The sequence below is a fragment of the Grampus griseus genome, assembly GCF_964374135.1.
Source record: "Grampus griseus genome assembly, chromosome: 2".
In the NCBI taxonomy this organism is placed as follows: domain Eukaryota; kingdom Metazoa; phylum Chordata; class Mammalia; order Artiodactyla; family Delphinidae; genus Grampus; species Grampus griseus.
In genome coordinates this window covers 84,961,082-84,979,875 of record NC_139018.1, presented here as the reverse complement: position 1 = coordinate 84,979,875, position 18,794 = coordinate 84,961,082, and the positions used below count along the sequence as shown (strand labels likewise).

Below are 18,794 nucleotides of genomic sequence, written 5' to 3'. Positions count from 1 at the left end.
TTATTTCTCACAGTTCTAGAGACTGGGAAGTCCAAGATCAAGGTGCTGGCAGATTTGGTATCTGGTGAAGGCCTGCTTCCTGGTTCATAGGCAGCTCTCCCATGGCAGAAGAGGCAAGGGAGTTCTCTGGGGCCTCTTTTTATACGGGCACTAATCCCATTTTACCCATGAAGGTGGAACCGTCATGACTTACTTCCCAAAGGTCCCACCTCCAAATACCCTCAATTTGGGGATTCCATTTCAATGTATGAATTTGGTGGTGGGACTGTGGCGGGGGCCGGGAGGGGAGGTGGAGTGAAAACATTGTCTATAGTGCTGTTCTACAACACCCCTTCCACTGTGGACTTTATTGGTGATAGGCAAAGGCTGGGGAGGAGTGGATCAAAGCGTAAACTCTTGATTCATTGGTTTCTTTCTTTCTTTTGGTAGTTTCTAGGTTCTTTTGCCTGAATTCCAACACTAAGCTTTCTTACAGTGTCATTTGCTGTGAGGAATTACTTACCATCATTGTGTTTATAGGTCAGGGTGAGTGCCGTGTGCTGTCAGTAGGTAGAGAAACCACTCGCCATAAACGGAGCTGCCGAACACAGAATCATACAATACGCTTCACTCAGCAACTCCGGTTTCTGCAAAAATAGCTCTCAAACTTATGTGAAAAAAATCCCCTGGACAGTAAATTAAAACAGATCACCGGGCCCTACCACCAGTGTTTCTGATTCAGTAGGTCTAGGGTGAAACCCAAGAATTTGCATTTAACAAGTCCCCAGGTACTGCTGCTGTCCAGAACCAACCGCGCTTGGGGAACTGTTGATTTACAGGGACCTTGCAAAGTAAATTCTGTGACCACATAGTGAGAGTTAAATAAGGCATGGGTACCAAACTTAAAAAAATCACTGTTGTGTCTACACCTGGCACTCTACACTCAGAGACTTTACCAAGTAGCTAACTACTATAACTTCTTTTTTTCAGTGTTTTATATTAAGCAGGCCTCAGCCACTAAGATTGGTATTTTGAGCAAAAGAATGAGGAAGACACAAAACCGCCTGACGGCTGTGTGGCCCCTCAGTTGTCGGGTGCTTTGTGGTTTACAGAGAAACTTCCCTTCCTATGGTTTTGCAGGTGGTAGAGAAACTGTCTCAGAGCTGTTGTGATTTCTTCACCAAAACCAATTGACTAGGGATGCTAATACTAGCACTCTGGTCTTCTAACATCAGATCACCAAAATCACAGTAAGAAGTTGTGCACAGAGTTGACGCAGTCAACGGAATTGTACGAGGTGAACCCTGAGATCCTTCGCATCCTGGGGTCTGAGGTGGGAGTGGCCAGGCCGGCTTTAGGACCCAGCGGTCTCCAGTGAGCGACTGGACACTCCTATAAGCGGCAGTCTGGGCTGAAGTCGCAAGGTCTGACTCTGCAAGTCTGGCTGCAGTGGGCCAGTCCGCTCAGCCAGCTGCTGCTGTGGCTCAGAGCCGTGGGTAAGTGCCTTTTGGCAGTCAGGGAACCATCATGTTAGAGGCAGCTTCCTAGGCTTGGGGACCACAGTCGAGACAGAAGGGGTCCCAAGTGGTTCCTGCAGAGGCCTCGAACTCTTGCAGCCAAAGCTCCTGGGTCAGTGTGTGGGGAGTGCAGGCAGAGAATTGCAGGGGTGCCTGAATCTGAGGATCCAGATATCGGCTGCGGAAGGAGGGACAGGCCCTAGAGTCTCAGCACCACCTGGGGGCAGAACCACCAAGGTAAGTCGAGAAAAGACGGGGGACCTGAAGGACCGAGTTCAGCTTGGTGCTCTAGGCATCCACTGGGAAGGGCTCTCCAGGGGAAAAACTTGCAGAGACAAAAGCAGGCACCACGACCCTTTCCACCCCCCTCCCCCAGCCCTGCCTTTGGCGGCTTCCAGGTGCTGGTGTGCCCTGACTGGGTGGGGGTAGGGGTGTGGCTGTGAGAGGCTAGGGCAGCCTTCTCTTCATCTCCCATCCCGTTAACCTCTGTGCCCTCTCCCAACCCTGCTGTTGCCCTGTCACCTTTCAGGTGCCATTCTCTGCTCCAGCTTGGGGTCCCAGGCCCCTTTTCCCCCCTCCTCACCCTTGCCCCGGCCGGTTCCAAGCCCCTGGGTCCTGGACATCACCACACACCACCTAGCCGCTTTGAGCCAGCCTCTCCCCTAATTCCCCCAGGTGAGCTCCTAGCTCCTTCCTCCCTTCTCCACTCACCACGGCAGACCCTCAGGCTGGGGCAGGTGCTCTTGACCCTTTCCTCCCTCCCTGCTCCCAGGCCCAGAGGGGCGTTGGCTGTTCTCCACCTGCAGGGCCAACAGCTGACGCGGGCCCACACAGTGTGGCCGGGACTACACCGGCAGCAGTGTGGTGGTGACAGTGGGGCCGCTGGGCCTCTGAAAGGCGTGCAGTTGTGGTGGGCACTGGGCGCCGGCCAGCCTCTGTAAGTGCGGAGCAGGAATAGACGAGGTTGGTGACCTGCGAATCTGAGGTTCTGTGGTCAGGGGAACCAAGGCTATGTACGCACCACTTTGTGTCTTGGAGTATTCCGCAGTGACAAGCGGCCAGGGCGGCTTTGTCCCTTCTTCCAGCGGAACCCGGGTAAAGGTGGCAATAGTCGCCACCAAATTAGCCGTACCCAGGAGCCTGTTTCTGCCAAGTGGAGTGTCCCTAACCAGCCACCAAGGGTGGCTTGAGCTTCCCTCCGTCTCCATTAAGCCTCGTGAAATAAGTGTAAAATCTAGGGAATTTCCTGCCGGTCCAGTGGTTAGGACTCTGTGCTTCCATTGTTGGGGGCCCGGGTTCAATCCCAGATCGAGGAACTAAGATCCTGCAAGCCGCGCGACGCGGCAAAAAAAAAAAGTAACATCTAATTTTATGGTGTGCATACCTAAGTCTCCCCATTCTTTCAAAATCGACTACGTCCTCCAAGTCCTTCAGATAAGAACTTCTGAAGCTGCCTCTGTCAGCAATCTTTGCCCTAGGCGGGCGGCCCGAGGGCCGATGGTCAAGGGCCGGGGACTCAGCGCCTGCTTTCCGCAGGATCTCAGCCTATGGAGCCGCGGGCGGCAAAGGTGCCAAGAACCACCTGTCACCGGCGCATGGAGTCTTCCTCTCCGCCGTTTTCCCCCTTGGTCACGGGGAGCTGCCTTACATCCTCGTAGGGCAGCAGGAAGAGGACGCCTGTCCGAAAGTAAGCGGAGCCAGTGAGAGGGACACGGCTCAAGCGCCCCAGGGCGAGGGCTGGGTGGAAGGAAAGGGCGCTCCTGGGGTTAAGACCTCAGCACTGAGAACGGAGGGTCCCGGACCCCCGCTGATTCCGGTCCCGGACGCCCGCCGGGGAGCCAGGAGAGCCAGCTCGTTCTGTCTCGGAGAGTCTCCGGCCGCTGAGGAGCACGCGGCGACGGAGGGGATCGGAGGGGTTCCGGGGTCGCGGAGCTGGGCAGGAGTCGGAGCGGATGGGGGTTGCAACCGCCGTCTTTCGGGTACTTGCTTGCCTCGGCGCGGGCTGCTCCCGCCTCCAGCGCTCAGCGTTGAGGTCGCAAACCTTCCCGCGGGCGCGCACGCACACGAGCTCCTTGGCGTCCCCAGAGCCCTGGGCCTGACTGGGAGCCCCTTCGCTTACTCCAGTACCCGGGGTGGGGCCCTCACCCAGCGCTCGGGTCGTCGCTGGACGGCTAGAGGGCGCGCCCCTGAACGCCGCTGCCGCGTAGCTGCGCGCACGCGAGCTGGAGCCGCTGCTGGTGGCGGCCGGAGGGGGCGGTCGGGCGTACCTGAGGCGGGAGGACCGAGGCCGGACTCAGGCCACCCCCGAAAAACTGCAGAACCGCTCGGCGGCTCCGGGAAGCGCGCGAGAGGCGGGGCGGCGGGTGAGGGCGCGGGCTGCGGCGGGGAGGAAGCCGTGCTCCCCCTCCCCGCGGCCGGCCATCCCGCGGTCTCTCTGCAGGTGGAGGGGAAGGCTGGACGTCGCGGGTCCCCTCTCCGCCGGCCGGCCGCTCACCGCGGAAGGGAGCGGAGGGTGGCCAGGGCTGCAGGGAGGCCTGGGCTACGCTTGGCTGGGCCTCAGCCGGCGGCTTCACTGGAGACGGCAGCGGCCACCCGGGTAGGTGAACTTTTGGGGAGGGCACCTGGGCAGCCCCGAGAGTGAAGTGAGGTTAGAGCCTTAGAACAGACCTAGTCCCTCTGGAGATAGTTGAGTTAGGAAAGGTGTTGAGCTAGCTCCAGGTCAGAGTAGGTAGAGTAACAGCTGTTAGAAAAGGAGGTCAGATAAGTTGCAAGTCACACGTGCAGGTAGGCCTCCCTCGATTTTCTTTTGCATCCAGGACCTTTGTCATCACAAGTCCCATCCTCGATCTGCAGCAATCCCAGGAACTTACAGCTGGCTGAGTTAGCAGGCTGAGCAGGGAGGCAGAAAGGCAGGGCTAGTTTAAGTCAGCAGTTCTCAAAATGTGGTCCCTGAACCAGTAGCATCAGCACCACCTAAGAAGTTGTTAGAAATGCAAATACTCAGCCCCCTTCCACCTACTGAATCAGAGACTTTAGGGGAGGGTCCCACTATCTATGTTTTAGTCAGTCCTCTAGGTGATTCTAATACACTCCAGAGTTTGGAAACCACTGCTATAAAGAAACAGAGCCTTTGTGTCTGTCTGGGCTGTACTGTTCATAAGTACTTTATACGCATCGTCTCCATTATCACAGAAGTGGAATATGTGGGTTGGGCCTCTTCCATTTGATAGCTGAGGACGTGAGATTAGAGAGGTTCAGACAGACAAGGAGCCATCCCAGCCGACGTGAACCAGGCCTTCAGATTCCAGCTGATTACTCCTTTCCCACTTCTCTGGCCCCTCAGCTCCCACATGCAAGCTGGCAGCACCTGTACTGTAATGTGAGTGTGTAGAGAAGGCCACACTGGGGTTTCCACTGGGAGACTCCAGCTTCCCCACTGTTAATAAGCCAGCTTCCCAGCTGTGAGGCAGCTGTGTGCCCCTTAATCCCCCATTTTGTAGCCAAACCCTCTCTTTCAATTTCCAGGGGGCGATGCCTCAGAGGCTGACATCCTCTGGGCTGATGGGGAAGATGGGGTATCCTTCATACACCCCCAACAGAGAGCTCTACCTGCAGCCTCTGCCAGGTGTTGGCCCCTATCCCCCACCTTTCAGCTAGCCTAGCCCTTTTCCTCAATCGCTCCCATCTGAGCCACCAACTCTGCACTGTGAACTACCTGTTCTTGCACAGTACAGGAATACTTGGGAACTAGGCTGTCAGTTGTAATGCCAGTATGAGGCATTCTGGTCTGCTTGTCAAATATCTCTTGCTATGAATTCTCTTCAACTACCTGCAAGCTCAAGGATCCCAGAAGAGGAAGCATACAGGCTTGACAGAAGTCCCCCAAGCTCTCCCACCCACCCTAGACGCCTGGCACTGCTCCTTGTTCCAAAGTCCAGGGCTAAAATTAACCATGAGGCTGGAAAAAGTAGGTATGCCCCCCATGCTCACCCCGCAATATGAGTTCTTTTACTCGTAGTCATGGAGAGCCATGGCGAGGTGGAGATTCGATTATACCTCAATCGTGGTCATTGCCTTTTGAAAATCTGCCAATGGCAGGCAGAGCTCCAGTTGGCCAGATGCATGTGCCCAGAGGGCATGGAGCTGGCTGCAGATAACATCACCTGCATGGGTATGTCCTGCCTGTGTCCAAGGTCTGGACTCCTGGGGCCATGGGCTGGGGTGGGGGCAGTAGGGCACGGGAAGGATGCCTGCTGTGTGCCAGGTACCATGTTGGGTGTTGGGCAGGGGATTGGAGGTGCATCTCTGCCTTCAAGGAGCACATAGTCTAATGGTCTAGTGTGTGAGGGGAGCTATCTATCACTATCTCTAGATATACATCTACATTTATATCTAGATATATATCATAGTGACAATTGGCATGGGAGGTGTAAAGTATTTTAGGGGTTCTCAGGAGGGAAAGGCTGCATTCATTTAGGATAAGTGGGGAAAGCATCATGGAAAAGTTAACAATTGAGCTGAGTCTTGAGGCATGGGTAAAACTTGGGGTAGAGGGACAGAGAGGCGTTTCCCACTGGAGATGTGTCTTTCTCTCTAGACCTGCCCACCTCTCAGACCCTTTGATTCTGATGGTGGCTGTGATGTTGATCTTGACACTGAGACTCCCTATGGTGTGTGGGGTCCAGATTCTGGGTACGGAGCATCCAGCAAGCATGGCTGATTTCTCCACTGAACTGATGGGCTTCTGTGGGGTCCCAGGGGCAGACATGGCTGATTTCAAGACCTCTACTCCCAGCAGAGCTGTGGTGGACTCCTCTGGGGTTCTAAGAGTAGAAGGACAACATTTATCTTAATGGGCATCTGGAGAGGTGTCCTGGGAAGGGGGCAAGTCAGGGTGGGCCTGATGGCCAGGTAGAGAGTGTGCCGTTTTTCCTCCCACCCTCAGTGAACCATAAGAAGTGGCAGGGCCTGTGGTGGATGAGGCTGCCAGGCCCTGAGCTCCAGCTGAGCAAGCTTACCTCCACCATCAGGACAACCCCCAACCCCTACTACTTCCAGGTGGGGCTTGGCCCAGCCCAGTCCTGGCCTCTGCCCCCAGGGCTTACGGAGGTTTCCCAGTAAATATCACTCTGCTCAGCTGCGTCCTCCCCCTCCTTCTGAGAACCTGTGCACTCTGAATCCCCACCCTCCATCCTGCTCCCTGTTGTGGTAAATTATGGATCCCAGAGAACGTCTCGTCCAAACCCCTTGTGTAGAGAAGATGAAGGTCAGAGAAGCTCCTAAAGGGAAAGTAACCTGTCCAAAGTCAGCTGTCATCCCCAGTTCTGGGATGGTAGGGACCTTAGGATATGATTCCTTTGGAGCAGGGGTTGCCTCCACCCCAGGATGTCTGCAAGGACCTAAGGGAAGCCTTAGCACAGACTCCCACCCCATCCCCTTACCCCACACCTGCCCCCTCTTCTGCCTTGGCTCTGGCCTAGTCACCGTCACCCTTGCAGAGTTTGTACTTGGGGACATGCCGTGATGCGGAGAGCTCAGACCCTCAGAGAGGGCCAGCTGGGCTTATGGAGGGCAATCAGGGGGACAAGGGGGACCCTCGAGGACCCTCCCCAGACCCAGTCACCCACTCACTTCCAACCTGTCTTCCTGCAGAGCCCTGGGCCGTGGTGCCTTTGGAGAGGTCTATGCGGGACTGGTGATTGGCCTTCCTGGGGACCCCAGCCCCCTGCAGGTGACTATCAAGGTGAGAGGGGGTGGGGCTTCCAGCTGACAGTAGGAAAGAAGGGTCCAGGGAGGAAAGAACAGTGGCTGGAGCTAGGGTCAACCTGCCTTCCTGAAGTGTCCAGGGCGCTCAGGAGCTCTGCCCTCTTCCTCCCAAGACTCTGCCAGAACTCTGCTGTCAAAAGGACCAGCTGGATTTCCTCATGGAGACACTATCATCAGGCACACCTGGGGCCAGGGGCAGGCGTGGAAGGTGGGAGGAAGGCACCCAGAACTGCCTGCACAAACAGCCTGTCTTCACCCTGGGGCTGAGAGGTAGCAATTCTAGAGACACAGAGGTTCACTCCAGTCTGTGGAGCCTAGAGCATGGTTTCTCTCCCTGCTGGTGATGGGATATGTGCACCACTGGCTCAACAAGGTCAGCCATCAGGACACTGCGCTGCGTGGGGCTCAGCATGCAGGCTGCCCCTGGCCCAGTTCTGCTGGAGTTGATGTCTGGAGGGGACATGAAGAGTTTCCTGAGGCATAGGTGGCCACAGCTGATGAGACCCTTCTCCCAGCCCGCCAGGCCCCTCTGAAGACCCTGTTCATGTGTCCCCAAACCTGCATGGTCTGATGCGCCTTCTGCCTGACCCAGGGCCAGCCATCACCTTTGGCCATGCAAGACCTTCTCCAGCTGGCTTGGGACATAGCCCAGGGTTGCCACTACCTGGAGGAAAATCACTTCATCCACAGGTTGGAAGTGATCCTGGTTCTGGGGACCCCGAGCCCAACTCCTTCCCCAGGGAATAGCCCTTCCACATAACTTTTAAAGAAAAGATCAAGGCTGGAGTTTCTCAGTTCTGGCAGTGAATTTTTTACCTGACTCTGCAGGGACATTGCTGCCAGGAACTGCCTGCCGAGTTGCACCAGACCCAGCCAAGTGGCCAAGACTGGGGACTTGGGGATGGCAAGCACTATCTACAGGTGTAGGACCTGGGGATGTGGAGAAGGCTGACGCTCCAAGGGAGTTTACCAGCACCTTTGGGCCATTTAAACAATTCATCACTCCTCTCCTCCCTCCTGTAGGGCCAGTTATTAACGCAAGGGGAGCCAGGCTCTGCTGCCTGTCAAGTAGATGCCCCCAGAGGCCTTCCTGGAGGGCATCTTCACATCCAAGACAGACTCCTGGTGATAACACGCCCTCCCCTGCCTTGGGCCACCTCTTGTGAGGGAAAGGGAAGCTGTGCCTGATGGGCCTCACTTAGTTCCTCCCACTTGGGATGCAGGTCTTTTGGAGTGCTGCTCTGGGAGATCTCACTGGACTACGTGCCCTACTCCTGGCACCCCGATCAGGAGGTGCTGGGCTTCGTCATCTGAGGGGGCTCGATGGACCCTCTCAGGGGCTCTCCAAGGCCTGTGTGAGTACGGAGTGTTGCCTCAGGAGGGAGGTCTTTCACAGCCATGGGTTGGCATGAACTCCTGCCTCTCCCCAGGTACCATTTCATGACCCAGTGCTGGCAGCATGACCTTGAACTTCACCCTAGTTTTGCCAGCATCTTGGAGGTCTTCAGTACCGCACTCAGGTGTGCCCCCTGACCTGTCCCGACCACCCTGGACTTGGGGGTCAGGAGGGAAGCCATAAAACAACACTGTGGCCCCCTGCTCCCCTACCCTCCCATTACAGAACCCTGATGTGCTGAATTCACCCCTTCCAGTGGAACTGGGACCCATCCTGGAGGAGGAAGGGGCTGGGGAGCCTATCTTTGGGGGACCTAAGATGTCCACAGACCCAAGAACCAAGTTTGAGGAGCTTGAAGAGCTGGGGAGGGAACCTCCTTGGCCCCTGGCCTCAAGCCCTCCAAATCCAGGGGTCTCCAACCTCAGAACCTTTGGAATCCCACCTATGGTTCCTGGGTCCCAAAGGGCCCTGAGGGTGAGGACTCTGGCACTGAGGGTAGCAGTTCCTCCCTGTACTCCTCCCCAGGCTTCTAGGTGGCTTATGTTCCAAGTAGCCTCTGTCCTCCACAGTCTGTGCTGTATGTCTGCTGGCCTGGCACCATGGACCCTCCATCCTGGAAACCAGTCTCAGGCCTCCTGGGCAAGAGTCTGGCCACTCCCAGCCTTTGATATTTGGGACCAGAGGATACTCCCCCAACTCCCAGGTGTAGGTGGGGAATTGAAATTGCCTCCTGCAGGAAGTCTTCTCTAGATTGCCTTTACCCCACTAGCGTCCTCCATCTGGGCAGCCCCCAACACTACAGATACCTCTAATAAAGAGCTCTTCTCATATCCTCCAGTGATCTGAGTGGATGTGAGGGATGCCAGGGAACTGAGAAAGAAGGGACCAGAGGAGGGAGGGGATGAGGCCTGAGTCAAAGCTGGTGTCTTTGAGTTTTATTGGGAAGGGGAGTCCATTGTAGTGTGGGAGGCCAGACCAATAGATCTAGTACCTGTGAAATAAAGTTCATTATCTGGCTTCTCTGGAGAGGTATGGAGCCCCCTCAGAAGAGCTGGGCTGAGGAAGAAGCCACTCATCCCACTTCTACTCCTCCCTTGCCCGGTAAATTAGTGTCATCAGCTCTGGGAACACTGGGGCTTTTATGGGGGCGAGGCCCTGCGCGTGCAGTGTGTCCTGTAGTGGTCGGCACCTGGCCCTATAGGACCGTATGAACCGCCCCGCACCGCGGGGTTTCAGTCTCTCGCCTGCATGCATGGCGGGGATGCAGGCGCATGTCCTTCTGTCAGACCCTCCGGTCCGTGGGGACAGGGACCCAGCCTCATCTCTCAGCCAGGCTGGCCAGGATGCCAATGAGATTGTCCAGCCCCAGCAAGTAGCCGTCCTCTCGGTTGCCCTCCTCCCAGGGCCGCCGGTGGTCCAGGGTCTGGCCGTCGGGGAGGGGCGTGGTCTTGCCGAAGTCGATGAGCCATACGCCGGCGCGGTGGCAGTGATCATGCACGAAGAGGAGCGAGCTGCCGATCACCTGCCGAGTCCCACACCGTCAGGCTACGGCTCTAATCCGGAGAAGCCCTCCACCCTATTCCCTCACAGACCCCAGACCCGGTACCTGAGCCTACCCCTCTTACCTCGTGCTTCCTAAAGAACTCAGAGACCTCCAGTGTGTCCCGGATCTGCTGCAGGCGGTTCAGATACCTCCTCTGGAGAGGGGAGAGTAGGAGAGGAGAACAAATTAACTGAATACCAGCTGAACCTCTGCGGATATGAGGAGGGCCATGATGCATGTTTGGCTTGGCAAATACCGTGGTGAGGAAGGCACAGGCCCCCACGTGGCGCGCAGCCCAAAAGGGAAGGAATGTAAAGCAATTACAACACAATGCGATAAATGCTATGATGGGGGTCACATAGGGTAGGGTGCTACAAAAATTGACCTGACCTGGGGACACCCCTAGGTATCAGGCTCCCCAGCACCTCAGGGTTCTGGGATCCCGCGCTCACCAGCACTTCGGCATCCCCTTGCACAAACTCCTGGAAGACGCGAATCACCTGCTCCCGGCTTCGCGTGGTCTTGAAGTCTGTGCTGCAGGAGCCGTCGGCTTTCTGTAGGAGGTGGGCAGAAATTGTCAGGGGCCCCGTGCCCGCCCGAGGGGAGAGGATCAGGCCAGAGCAGCGGTACCTCCCGGGACGTTGAATGCCAGGGACAGCGAGACTGCCGCCAGAGGCTTGCCTCTTCCGGGGACTGTCAGGGTGGGAGGTCAACATGGAGGACAGACACCGCACAGTGGGGCTGGGGCGGGGGAAGGGCCCGGGAGGTGCAAGGCGAAGCGGGCCTGGCTCACCTTAATGCCCTCGATGCGGAAGCCGAGCGTGGTACTGGAGCTGATGCCTTCTCGCCACTGCATGTAGCGCGGCTTAGTGACCGCGCGCTGCGCGTGCTCCTCCTCGGTGGGTGCCGCGGGGTCTATGGCCAGCATCTTCTTGTACATGTCCTTCCGCAGCTTGGGCCGCTCGCGGGCTTTGGTCAGCTCCTCTTCCAGGTAAGTCCTACGGAGGCGCAGAGAGCGGCGGGGCTTGAGCAGGCGCACACCCGGACCCTGTAAAGCACGGCCTTGGGCACGCGTAGAGCGCTCGTTCCCACCCCGGGCCCTTTACAGGTTCCCACCTGCCCGGTAGGGCACGCGTACCTGACGCCCATCTTGCAGTCAAGTACGCAGGGCCCATCGAAGCCGTCGAGCAGGTCCTGCAACTGCAGGTAGCTCTCGCCGTCGCGCTCCACCACACCGTGGAAGGCGGGCACGCAGCCGCGCAGCGCGTCCGCCATGAGCCGTGCCAGGCAGTAGCGCTCGGGCTCTGAGCTACGCTTCAGAATCATCCCGCTGCTGCCCGCCTTGAAACTCCCTGCGGGCAGGCGCTAGTTAGTGCTGCCTAGTCCCTTCCTCCCCGCCTCCACCCACCTCCCCCGTGCCTGCTCCGTGCTCACCCGTGTGCCCTGCCAGCTGCACCCAGGAGTAGCGCTTCTTGAAAGGGCTCATGACGGGCAGATTCACCATGGTCCGGATCTTCTGCCAGTGGCTTTTCTGAAAGCGACACGGTCCCGGTCTGTAAGTTAGCGTCTGCATAAGCCCTCCTTCCTCTGGAACATGGTCTCGCCCAGCCCAACCTTACAATAAGCAACTAGGGCCTGATGAGTCAATCATTCATTCGCTCAGGGAAAGTTTATTGTGAGCCTGTGTGGCGGACCCTGAGACAAGCACATGCAGTTGACAGACATCCAGCTCTTCAGTGTGCTGAAAAGAGCCCTGGGCTCAGTGTCAGAAAGCTCACGTTTGCACCCCAGTTCTGCTGCTCCGAAGCTGCATGGACAGGTTACTAAACTGCTCTGTCAAGGTTTTAGGACTTTTGTGAGCATGAGAATCACATGATGGTCACTCTTGTTTAAAAAAATGCAGATTTTCAGGTCCACCACAGGGAAATTCTGAGCAGTCTGGGGTGGGACCAAAAATTTGCATTTCTACCAATGCTTCCGGATATTCTGCGGCCTGAGAAGCCTCTGAGCTCAGTTTCTTCATCTGTAAAATAGGGAAATAACCGCTCTCGCTGGGTTGTTGTGAGTAGTAAATGAGGCTTGAGTGTGACAGATGCCCCCACCCCCACCCCATTCCTTGGCATGAAGCAGTAGCTGGACAAATCTGGATTATTGTTTCATTTACTTGGGACCATTGGTTCCTCTCATTTAAGGAGAAAGACAAACATGGAAACAAACCATTACATAGGCCCAGGGCAGGGAGGCCAGCCTGGTAGGGCCTGGAGAAAGAGTGGCTTGGGGCTCCCCAAGGCCCTCTTGCTATCCCTGGATGCCATCTCACTCCTAGCCAGTTGACAAGGCCCAGGGCACCCTTAGTCCTGATCTGGACCCAGAAACCTGGGCTTTGAAAATGGGATACAGAGCTGTGGGTCTGTCATCTTAGATGAAATTGGGAGGGAAATGTAGATTTTGGTGTACCTTTTGCCTCTTGACCATTGTGTCTAGCCTTCAGCTAGTCCTGAGAGTATCTCATACTCTGGACCTTTCCTCTTCCCACCCCAAACTCATCAGTCCTGTGTCTACCCACTGAAGTACAGAGGTTTGTTCATGCAAACATTGTGTCTGCTGCCTCCTCCCAGGGTGCCTGCCTTTTAGAGGAGTTACACATGTGTGCCTCCACAAGCGTGGAACCCAGGAATCCAGCTTCCCTGACCAGAGGGTGTTCTAACAGGGAGAGGGAGAACTGGCATGCTGGCCTACGCAGGGGAGGCTGATGACCATAAAACCCCTTTCCGTGGGGAGGAGATGGAAGTTAGTGACAGAGCACTGGATGGGGAGTCTGGAGTTGGTTCCAGTCCTGGCTCTGTCACTTCCTATCTGAGTGAACCCAAGGGAGAATTTCAGCTGTGTGAGCCTGTTTCCTCTGGACCTAGCTGTTGCCATAACACGAGCCACCATTTACTGACCGCCTACTGCATGCCAGGCACTTCTCATCTCCATCAGACAGCCTTGCTCCTGTTTTCCTACTGAAGTCCCTACATGGCACACTAGGGTGTGATCACTTGTCCAATCCCTAGGGATCTGGGGGTGTAGCCAGAAGCAGCCCACTAGAAGCATGACATCTCTTTCAAAACTCCCTTTTTCACGCTTTAAATACATACAAGGTTTGCATTATGCTGCATAATAAATCCAAGTTTTATTATAAAACTCTCCCACCTCCGAATCCTCAAATAAAATTCCCGGAAGATGTATGTGCTGTGTGTATTGAGTGGCACCATCCTATACCCTCTTCCCCCACACTCAGTTTGAGATTCGTTATGCTGCTGCACATGCACAGCAAGTGCATGAGGTGGTAATTATTGCCATTTTACAGAAGGCAATCAAAGTTCAGAGAGTTAACATCCCCTCCATCCCTGCTCCCAGCCCCCAGTCTCTGCCTTAAGCTCCAGTTCAACCCCCTCCTCATGCTTCAATTGCCCCAGCAGGTTCCAAAATCCATGCTACCACCCAGACTCCCTTTAGGGGTCAAAGGGGACCCTGCAGGAGAAAGAGTTTTGTACAAGATGAAGCAATTTGCAGCCACAAGGTGGTATGTTCTAATCACTGAGGAAACACTGAGATCTGTCTGGGGACCCCTCTCTGTTGGCTGGACACTTCTGCTTCATCCAAAGGGATAGGTTTAATGGTGGGGCTTCGGGCAGCTTAGGGACTTACTGGCAGAATTTGGGGGACAGTGGGACCAGAATGGACTTCATCAGAGGGTACATCTAGTTCTGTAGCTACCCTAGTAGAAGAAGGAACCAGCCTTGGGTTAGATGAGATGGGAGAACGGCATCATCCTTTCTTCTGGGATCATGTGGGAGCAGTGAGTGAGGCTGGAAGGTGGAAGCTGTGCCTGGTAGAAGAGGATTTAGTCCTGCAGTCCTGGGCTACTGACACTTGATTGATGTGTGATAACACAGCACTGACTTGCTCCCAAGCTGAGGTAACGTGGGGTCATCTCTCCACTCTCCCCACCACAGTTTTGTGAGGATCGTATCAGCCAAGAGCATCAAAGACTAAGGCTGGTTCCAGCCATGTGGGTTACAAAGGGCTTTCACACCCATAATGCCATCTCAGCCCTCTCAGCCACCTCTTGAGGTTGGTTGGTAGTGACAGGATTTAGTTCTTCTGCCAGTAATGCATATGGTCAAACATGGAAGGAGCTGACGCAAGTATCATGGAACTCTGTCGTCTTCCATCTTAGGGAGCTACCTCCCCCAGGGAACATAATGCATATAGAGATGCATGTATCCAAAAAGGTTCTGGGAGAATCATTCTTTGGTGGGTGGGTGGGGATTTGGGCACACGAACAACAGCAGGGAATATATTTTTGAGCAGGTAAGGCTTTTATTGTATGAATATCAGAAAGCAGATTTATTATGTTACAGAGTGAAATCTAGCTGAAAAGAGGGCTAAAACTCCATCCTCTGGCACAGTCTATTCAGCCACAGAAGTCTGGGAAAGCCGCTCACAGCCAAGAGGCTACCCAGACATCTTGGGACAAAAAGCTCGGGAGAGCTGACCATGTGAAAGAGTCTTTGATGAAATCACAGGAGGACCCTCCGATACTTCCTCACTCATGGAGCTGGACAGGGAGCATCTCTGGGCAGGGCTTAGCTGGATACTAGCCTCAGACCCTCCTTTGTCTGAGCTCTATTTGGAAGCCCTGAGGACTCTCCTCCTTCTCATATCACACCAGATATTCAGTGTATCTTCTGCCAGAACGGATCCTTTGCTTGTCTTTGGTATTCATCCCCATCCTTCCTGACTTCTACTGCCTACCTCCAGCCGTCCAGACTCTGGCTAAAGCTCTCTACCACCCAGCCCCCTCACCATGTTCCCAATACTCTATCAAATAAGCACTCCTGGTGGCAGGGGTGATGAGAACAATCCGTTTAAATTTATAAGATGATTTGCACTAAGGTATAAGTGACCCATGACTTCACCCTCCCAGGGGCATCTGCTTTTTAAAAAGGAAGGCTGTTAACCTAAATTCTGCTCTATAATTAGTGAGAAGTGAAGTGTGGGAATTCTGGGTCCAGGACAGGATCGAATCCAGGTCTCCTTACCCATCCTGGAGCACTGAGAGAAGAGAACCAAACAAACAAGAGTCAAACACCCTCTCTTCTGCTAGAGCAACATCCCAAAATTGTTTTAATAGGCAGACAAGGCCTAAGAATACAGTCATGCCAGCCACCCTTGGGGATAGGGCCCCAACTCCTCTCCTGGCCTGTATGGTTTTCCCTGCCCATGACTCTTCCCTCTACCGTAGGAAAGGACCCAGCAGGGAGGCAGGCTGCCCAGTCCCAACTACCTTGCGGGGAGCCCAGCTCCAGGCTCTGGGAAGACTGTGCGTAGCTCCTAGGAAGAGAAGTGAAGGATGTACAAGCTGGGCAGAGCCTCCCCTCTCTTCCCATTGTCCACCCAGGCCTGAGTTGTAAGGGGCTGGCGAGCTGGGAGCTGCCGAGCACTGCCTCAGCACCCTTCTCCCAGGTGCATCCTTCACGGTCAGCCAGCCGATGGGCTCTGCTTCCTACCTGGGGAAGCCCTAAAGGCAGCCTGGGCGGGCGCACTGTGGCGCTCCCGGCCTGGCCGCGAGGCAAAGTCCGAGCTGGGCCCTCCACGCAGACGCAGGCGGCCTCTGTCAACAGCCCCCGGCTTATCTGTCGCTGCCTCGGCTGTTTGCCTTCGGGGAGGCCCCGGCGTGCTGGGGGTTGGGAAGGCCTGGGACTCGCCGCCTCGGAGCTGGAAGGGCTCTCAACGGCCATCTGCTCCAGCTCCTGCCGCCCCGGGTGACAGCGAGGCCCAGAGTGGGAGAGGCCGGCCGAAGACGCCCAGGCAGAGCTGCGACTGGTCCCCGGAGTCTTGACCCAGGCTGGCCTGTCTACGTTGTACACAGTCCTGGGCCGCGGGACCTACTCCGCCTTTGGGAGGAAGAGCGAAGCTGGGGGCTTCCCTCCTGGCTCCCTTCCTCCAGCGCCCGCCTCTCAGCTGTCAGAGATTTGAGCGGGGGAGCGGTGGGCCCACAGCTACTGCTCCGGGTTTTTGGAGGTGGGGAGGGAGGAGTCCTCTCACTGCCCCACATCACCGCCTTAGAAACCACTGGGCGGCACCCGCCTCCTTTCAGGCGCCAAGGTTGCACCAAGAATGATCGGGGATCAGGCGTACCCTTACGCCGGGGGAGGAGAGAGGGACTCCCCGCACCCTACACCTGGTGGCGGAGTGTGTTCCTGCTCTATGAGACTTTTCCCTTCTTCCTCTTGTGTCACTTACAAACCACGCCGCCCTCTGGGTAATGTAAGTCTCAGGGGTAACTGAGTCACGGAGCCACAGCAAGTCATTACAGTGACTCCCGCGCCTCGTCCAATCCGAGCACGGGGGGAGCCCAGGTTCAGCAGGCCCCGGCAACCCCGGCGCGCGTCCGCCGCTCTCACCGCCCTTCTGGGCAGGCCCCGAGCCACCAGAGCCTGCGGGGAGCCCTTCGCCTCTCCCTCCACTACAGGGACACTTGCATAACGAGGATCTAGAGCAACTCCTTCGCGTTGACCGCGGATAGTTATGTGAAGTATTTGGCCTTGGTTAAAACCAGGGGGACAAGACGGCTATCCTGGGCGCGGCACATGCGGGAGGGGCAGGCACCGGGAATGACTTCACCGCACCCTAGCCTGGGTTATCCGAGGGTCAAACCTGGCCCCGGAACATCCAGGCTACCAGAGGCGGAGGTCAGCAGGCTGGTCCCACCCTTTCCGCCTCAGTTTACCTTCTCCCGGGCCAGAATTAGGAGGAGTAAAGCGAAGGAGGGCTGCGTTCCGCCCCCTGCCAGAGCTCCCAGTCCCGCGCCCCTCCCTTCCCTGCGTCCACGCCTGGTGCGGGCGCCGGGAGCAGACGGCGGCGGCTAGCGAGCAGAGCCTGGAGCGCGGCTCCACTCCCACTCAGGAGAGGGAAACCGTGGCAACGGCGGGGGTGGGGCCGCGGCGCGGGAGAGGGGGGAGGCAGAGAGGGAGACTCGTTGACCCCACTCTCCGAGAGTTCGTGGGGTAACGCTAAGCCCCTCCGATCCCTCCAACCATCTCTCAGCCAGCAAGTCACGCTCCCCCCCCCGCCCCCTCCCCGCTCCCCGTGGCGGGTCGCAGACTCCTCCTTACTCTCTTAGACGCCCCAGGGCCCGGGCCGCGACTCGCCTGTGGAACCGGGGTGACCACTGTAAAGGTGAGGGGTCGGCCCGGCGCCTCCCTTTGGCCCCAATGCCCTCCTAAAGAGTGAGACTCGGACCCGCCGGGGAGGGAGCTTAGGGCAGGAGTCGGTCCGCAGAGAGCTCAACGCAGGTCCCCGCACGCAGCCCCCGCGCCCCGCGCTGGCCCCGCCCCCGCGGCCAGTACCTGAACCACGTCCTCGCTTGTTTCCAGCTGCACGTTGCCGCGGCTCCGGCTCTCGCTGTCGCTCAGAAGATCGTCCTCCGAGTCCTCGGGCAGCGACGAGGAGCCAGTGGAGGAGAGCGACGAGGTGGAGAGGCGGCGCGGCTGCTGCAGGTGCGACGAGCCCGCGGCCGGGAGCCAGCCACCCTCCGGCTTGGGCGGCCCGGGGCTGGCCGGGGTCACGTCCGGCTCCTCGGCCGTCACAGTCAGCTGCGGGATCACCGGGGCAGGGGGAGCCCGCGGAAGCCCGTTGGGGATCTGTCCCCCCCGCCGCTTGGCCCCGCGGGCCCGGGGCTCCCCTGCGGCGGCGGCGGCGGCAACCGCGGCGCAGCGCGCCTCGAAAAGCAGGCGCAGCTCCCCGACACTCCGGCGCGGGGCCCGCTCCAGCCCGGGGCTGCAGGGCCCCGCGCCTCCCGGTCGCGCCATGCCCGTCGGGCCCCCGGGCAGGGTCATTTCCCAGCAAGAGAGCCGCCGGGGAGCCCACCAGCCCGCGGCGCGGCGGGTACTGGAGCGGCTCGGCGCCCCAGGCTTGAGACTGCCCCGAGGCGGAGCCTGCGCGGCCGCTCGCCTGGGCCCCGCCTCGGCCGCGCCCCCCGCCCACTCCTTTCACTTTCAGAGAAAGCGCGGGCCTCCTTGGGCTTCTGCCCAGAATGGAAGGCTCCCTGTTGCTCCTCCGGGTGGCCGGGAAGCCCAGACCTCCTGGAAACACACAAAACCCGGGCCTGGCCCTCGCGGCCTCTCAGTGCCCACTCTCGAGAAGACCGGAGGGGCTGCTCCGCCCCACGCCGCGCCGCGTCCCCGGGAGATTCCTCCTGGCAACTCCAAGGGCCCCGACCCCGCAGGAGAGGAGCTGGTCCAGCTCTTGCTCTCGCACCCAGTCCCTGGGGCTCCTTTCCGCGTTCCACTCATCCTGGGCTAAGGCTTCCAGGTCTCCGGGGCTTTTCTCCGCCCGGGACCCCTTCGGCACAGAGTTCAAGGCCTTCGGCTTCCCAAAGAAGCCTCACCCCAGGGCATGTGCCCAAGTGGGGACTCTGTCTTGGGAACGAGCTGAGGCTTCTCCCCCTCCCTACCCCTCCAGCTCCCCACTTCCCGGCTGGCAGAGTAAAAGGTCAGGGGGCAGGACCCGGATCTCTCCAGGTTTTCCTGGCAGAGACCTG

General features: G+C 57.5%; 2 protein-coding genes across 2 annotated transcripts; one reads left to right on the top strand and one right to left on the bottom strand.

The window, feature by feature from the left end:
• Window positions 1-184: 184 nt before the first annotated feature.
• On the top strand, window positions 185-9,191 carry LTK (leukocyte receptor tyrosine kinase; the record flags this gene model as incomplete). Its single annotated transcript, XM_082649393.1, is given in 32 exon segments — window positions 185-202; window positions 2,331-2,367; window positions 2,370-2,433; window positions 3,033-3,196; window positions 3,344-3,455; window positions 3,457-3,475; window positions 3,704-3,836; window positions 3,839-3,859; window positions 5,022-5,086; window positions 5,088-5,121; window positions 5,515-5,667; window positions 6,094-6,105; window positions 6,108-6,188; window positions 6,442-6,613; window positions 7,149-7,239; window positions 7,376-7,427; window positions 7,430-7,494; window positions 7,496-7,568; window positions 7,571-7,649; window positions 7,651-7,759; window positions 7,855-7,952; window positions 8,091-8,183; window positions 8,286-8,295; window positions 8,299-8,331; window positions 8,335-8,387; window positions 8,486-8,573; window positions 8,577-8,617; window positions 8,693-8,760; window positions 8,763-8,782; window positions 8,884-8,940; window positions 8,942-9,045; window positions 9,047-9,191. Coding segments are annotated over 32 exon segments (2,364 nt in total).
• A 397-nt stretch (window positions 9,192-9,588) lies between these two features.
• Window positions 9,589-18,090, bottom strand: ITPKA (inositol-trisphosphate 3-kinase A; the record flags this gene model as incomplete). The annotated part of the gene is made up of 7 exons (XM_082649540.1): window positions 9,589-10,180; window positions 10,284-10,355; window positions 10,654-10,755; window positions 10,995-11,199; window positions 11,340-11,553; window positions 11,636-11,732; window positions 17,602-18,090. The coding sequence occupies 7 exons, from the start codon at window positions 18,088-18,090 to the stop codon at window positions 9,977-9,979; spliced, it is 1,383 nt and encodes a 460-aa protein (XP_082505666.1). The 3' UTR covers window positions 9,589-9,976.
• Between the last annotated feature and the right edge of the window lie 704 nt (window positions 18,091-18,794).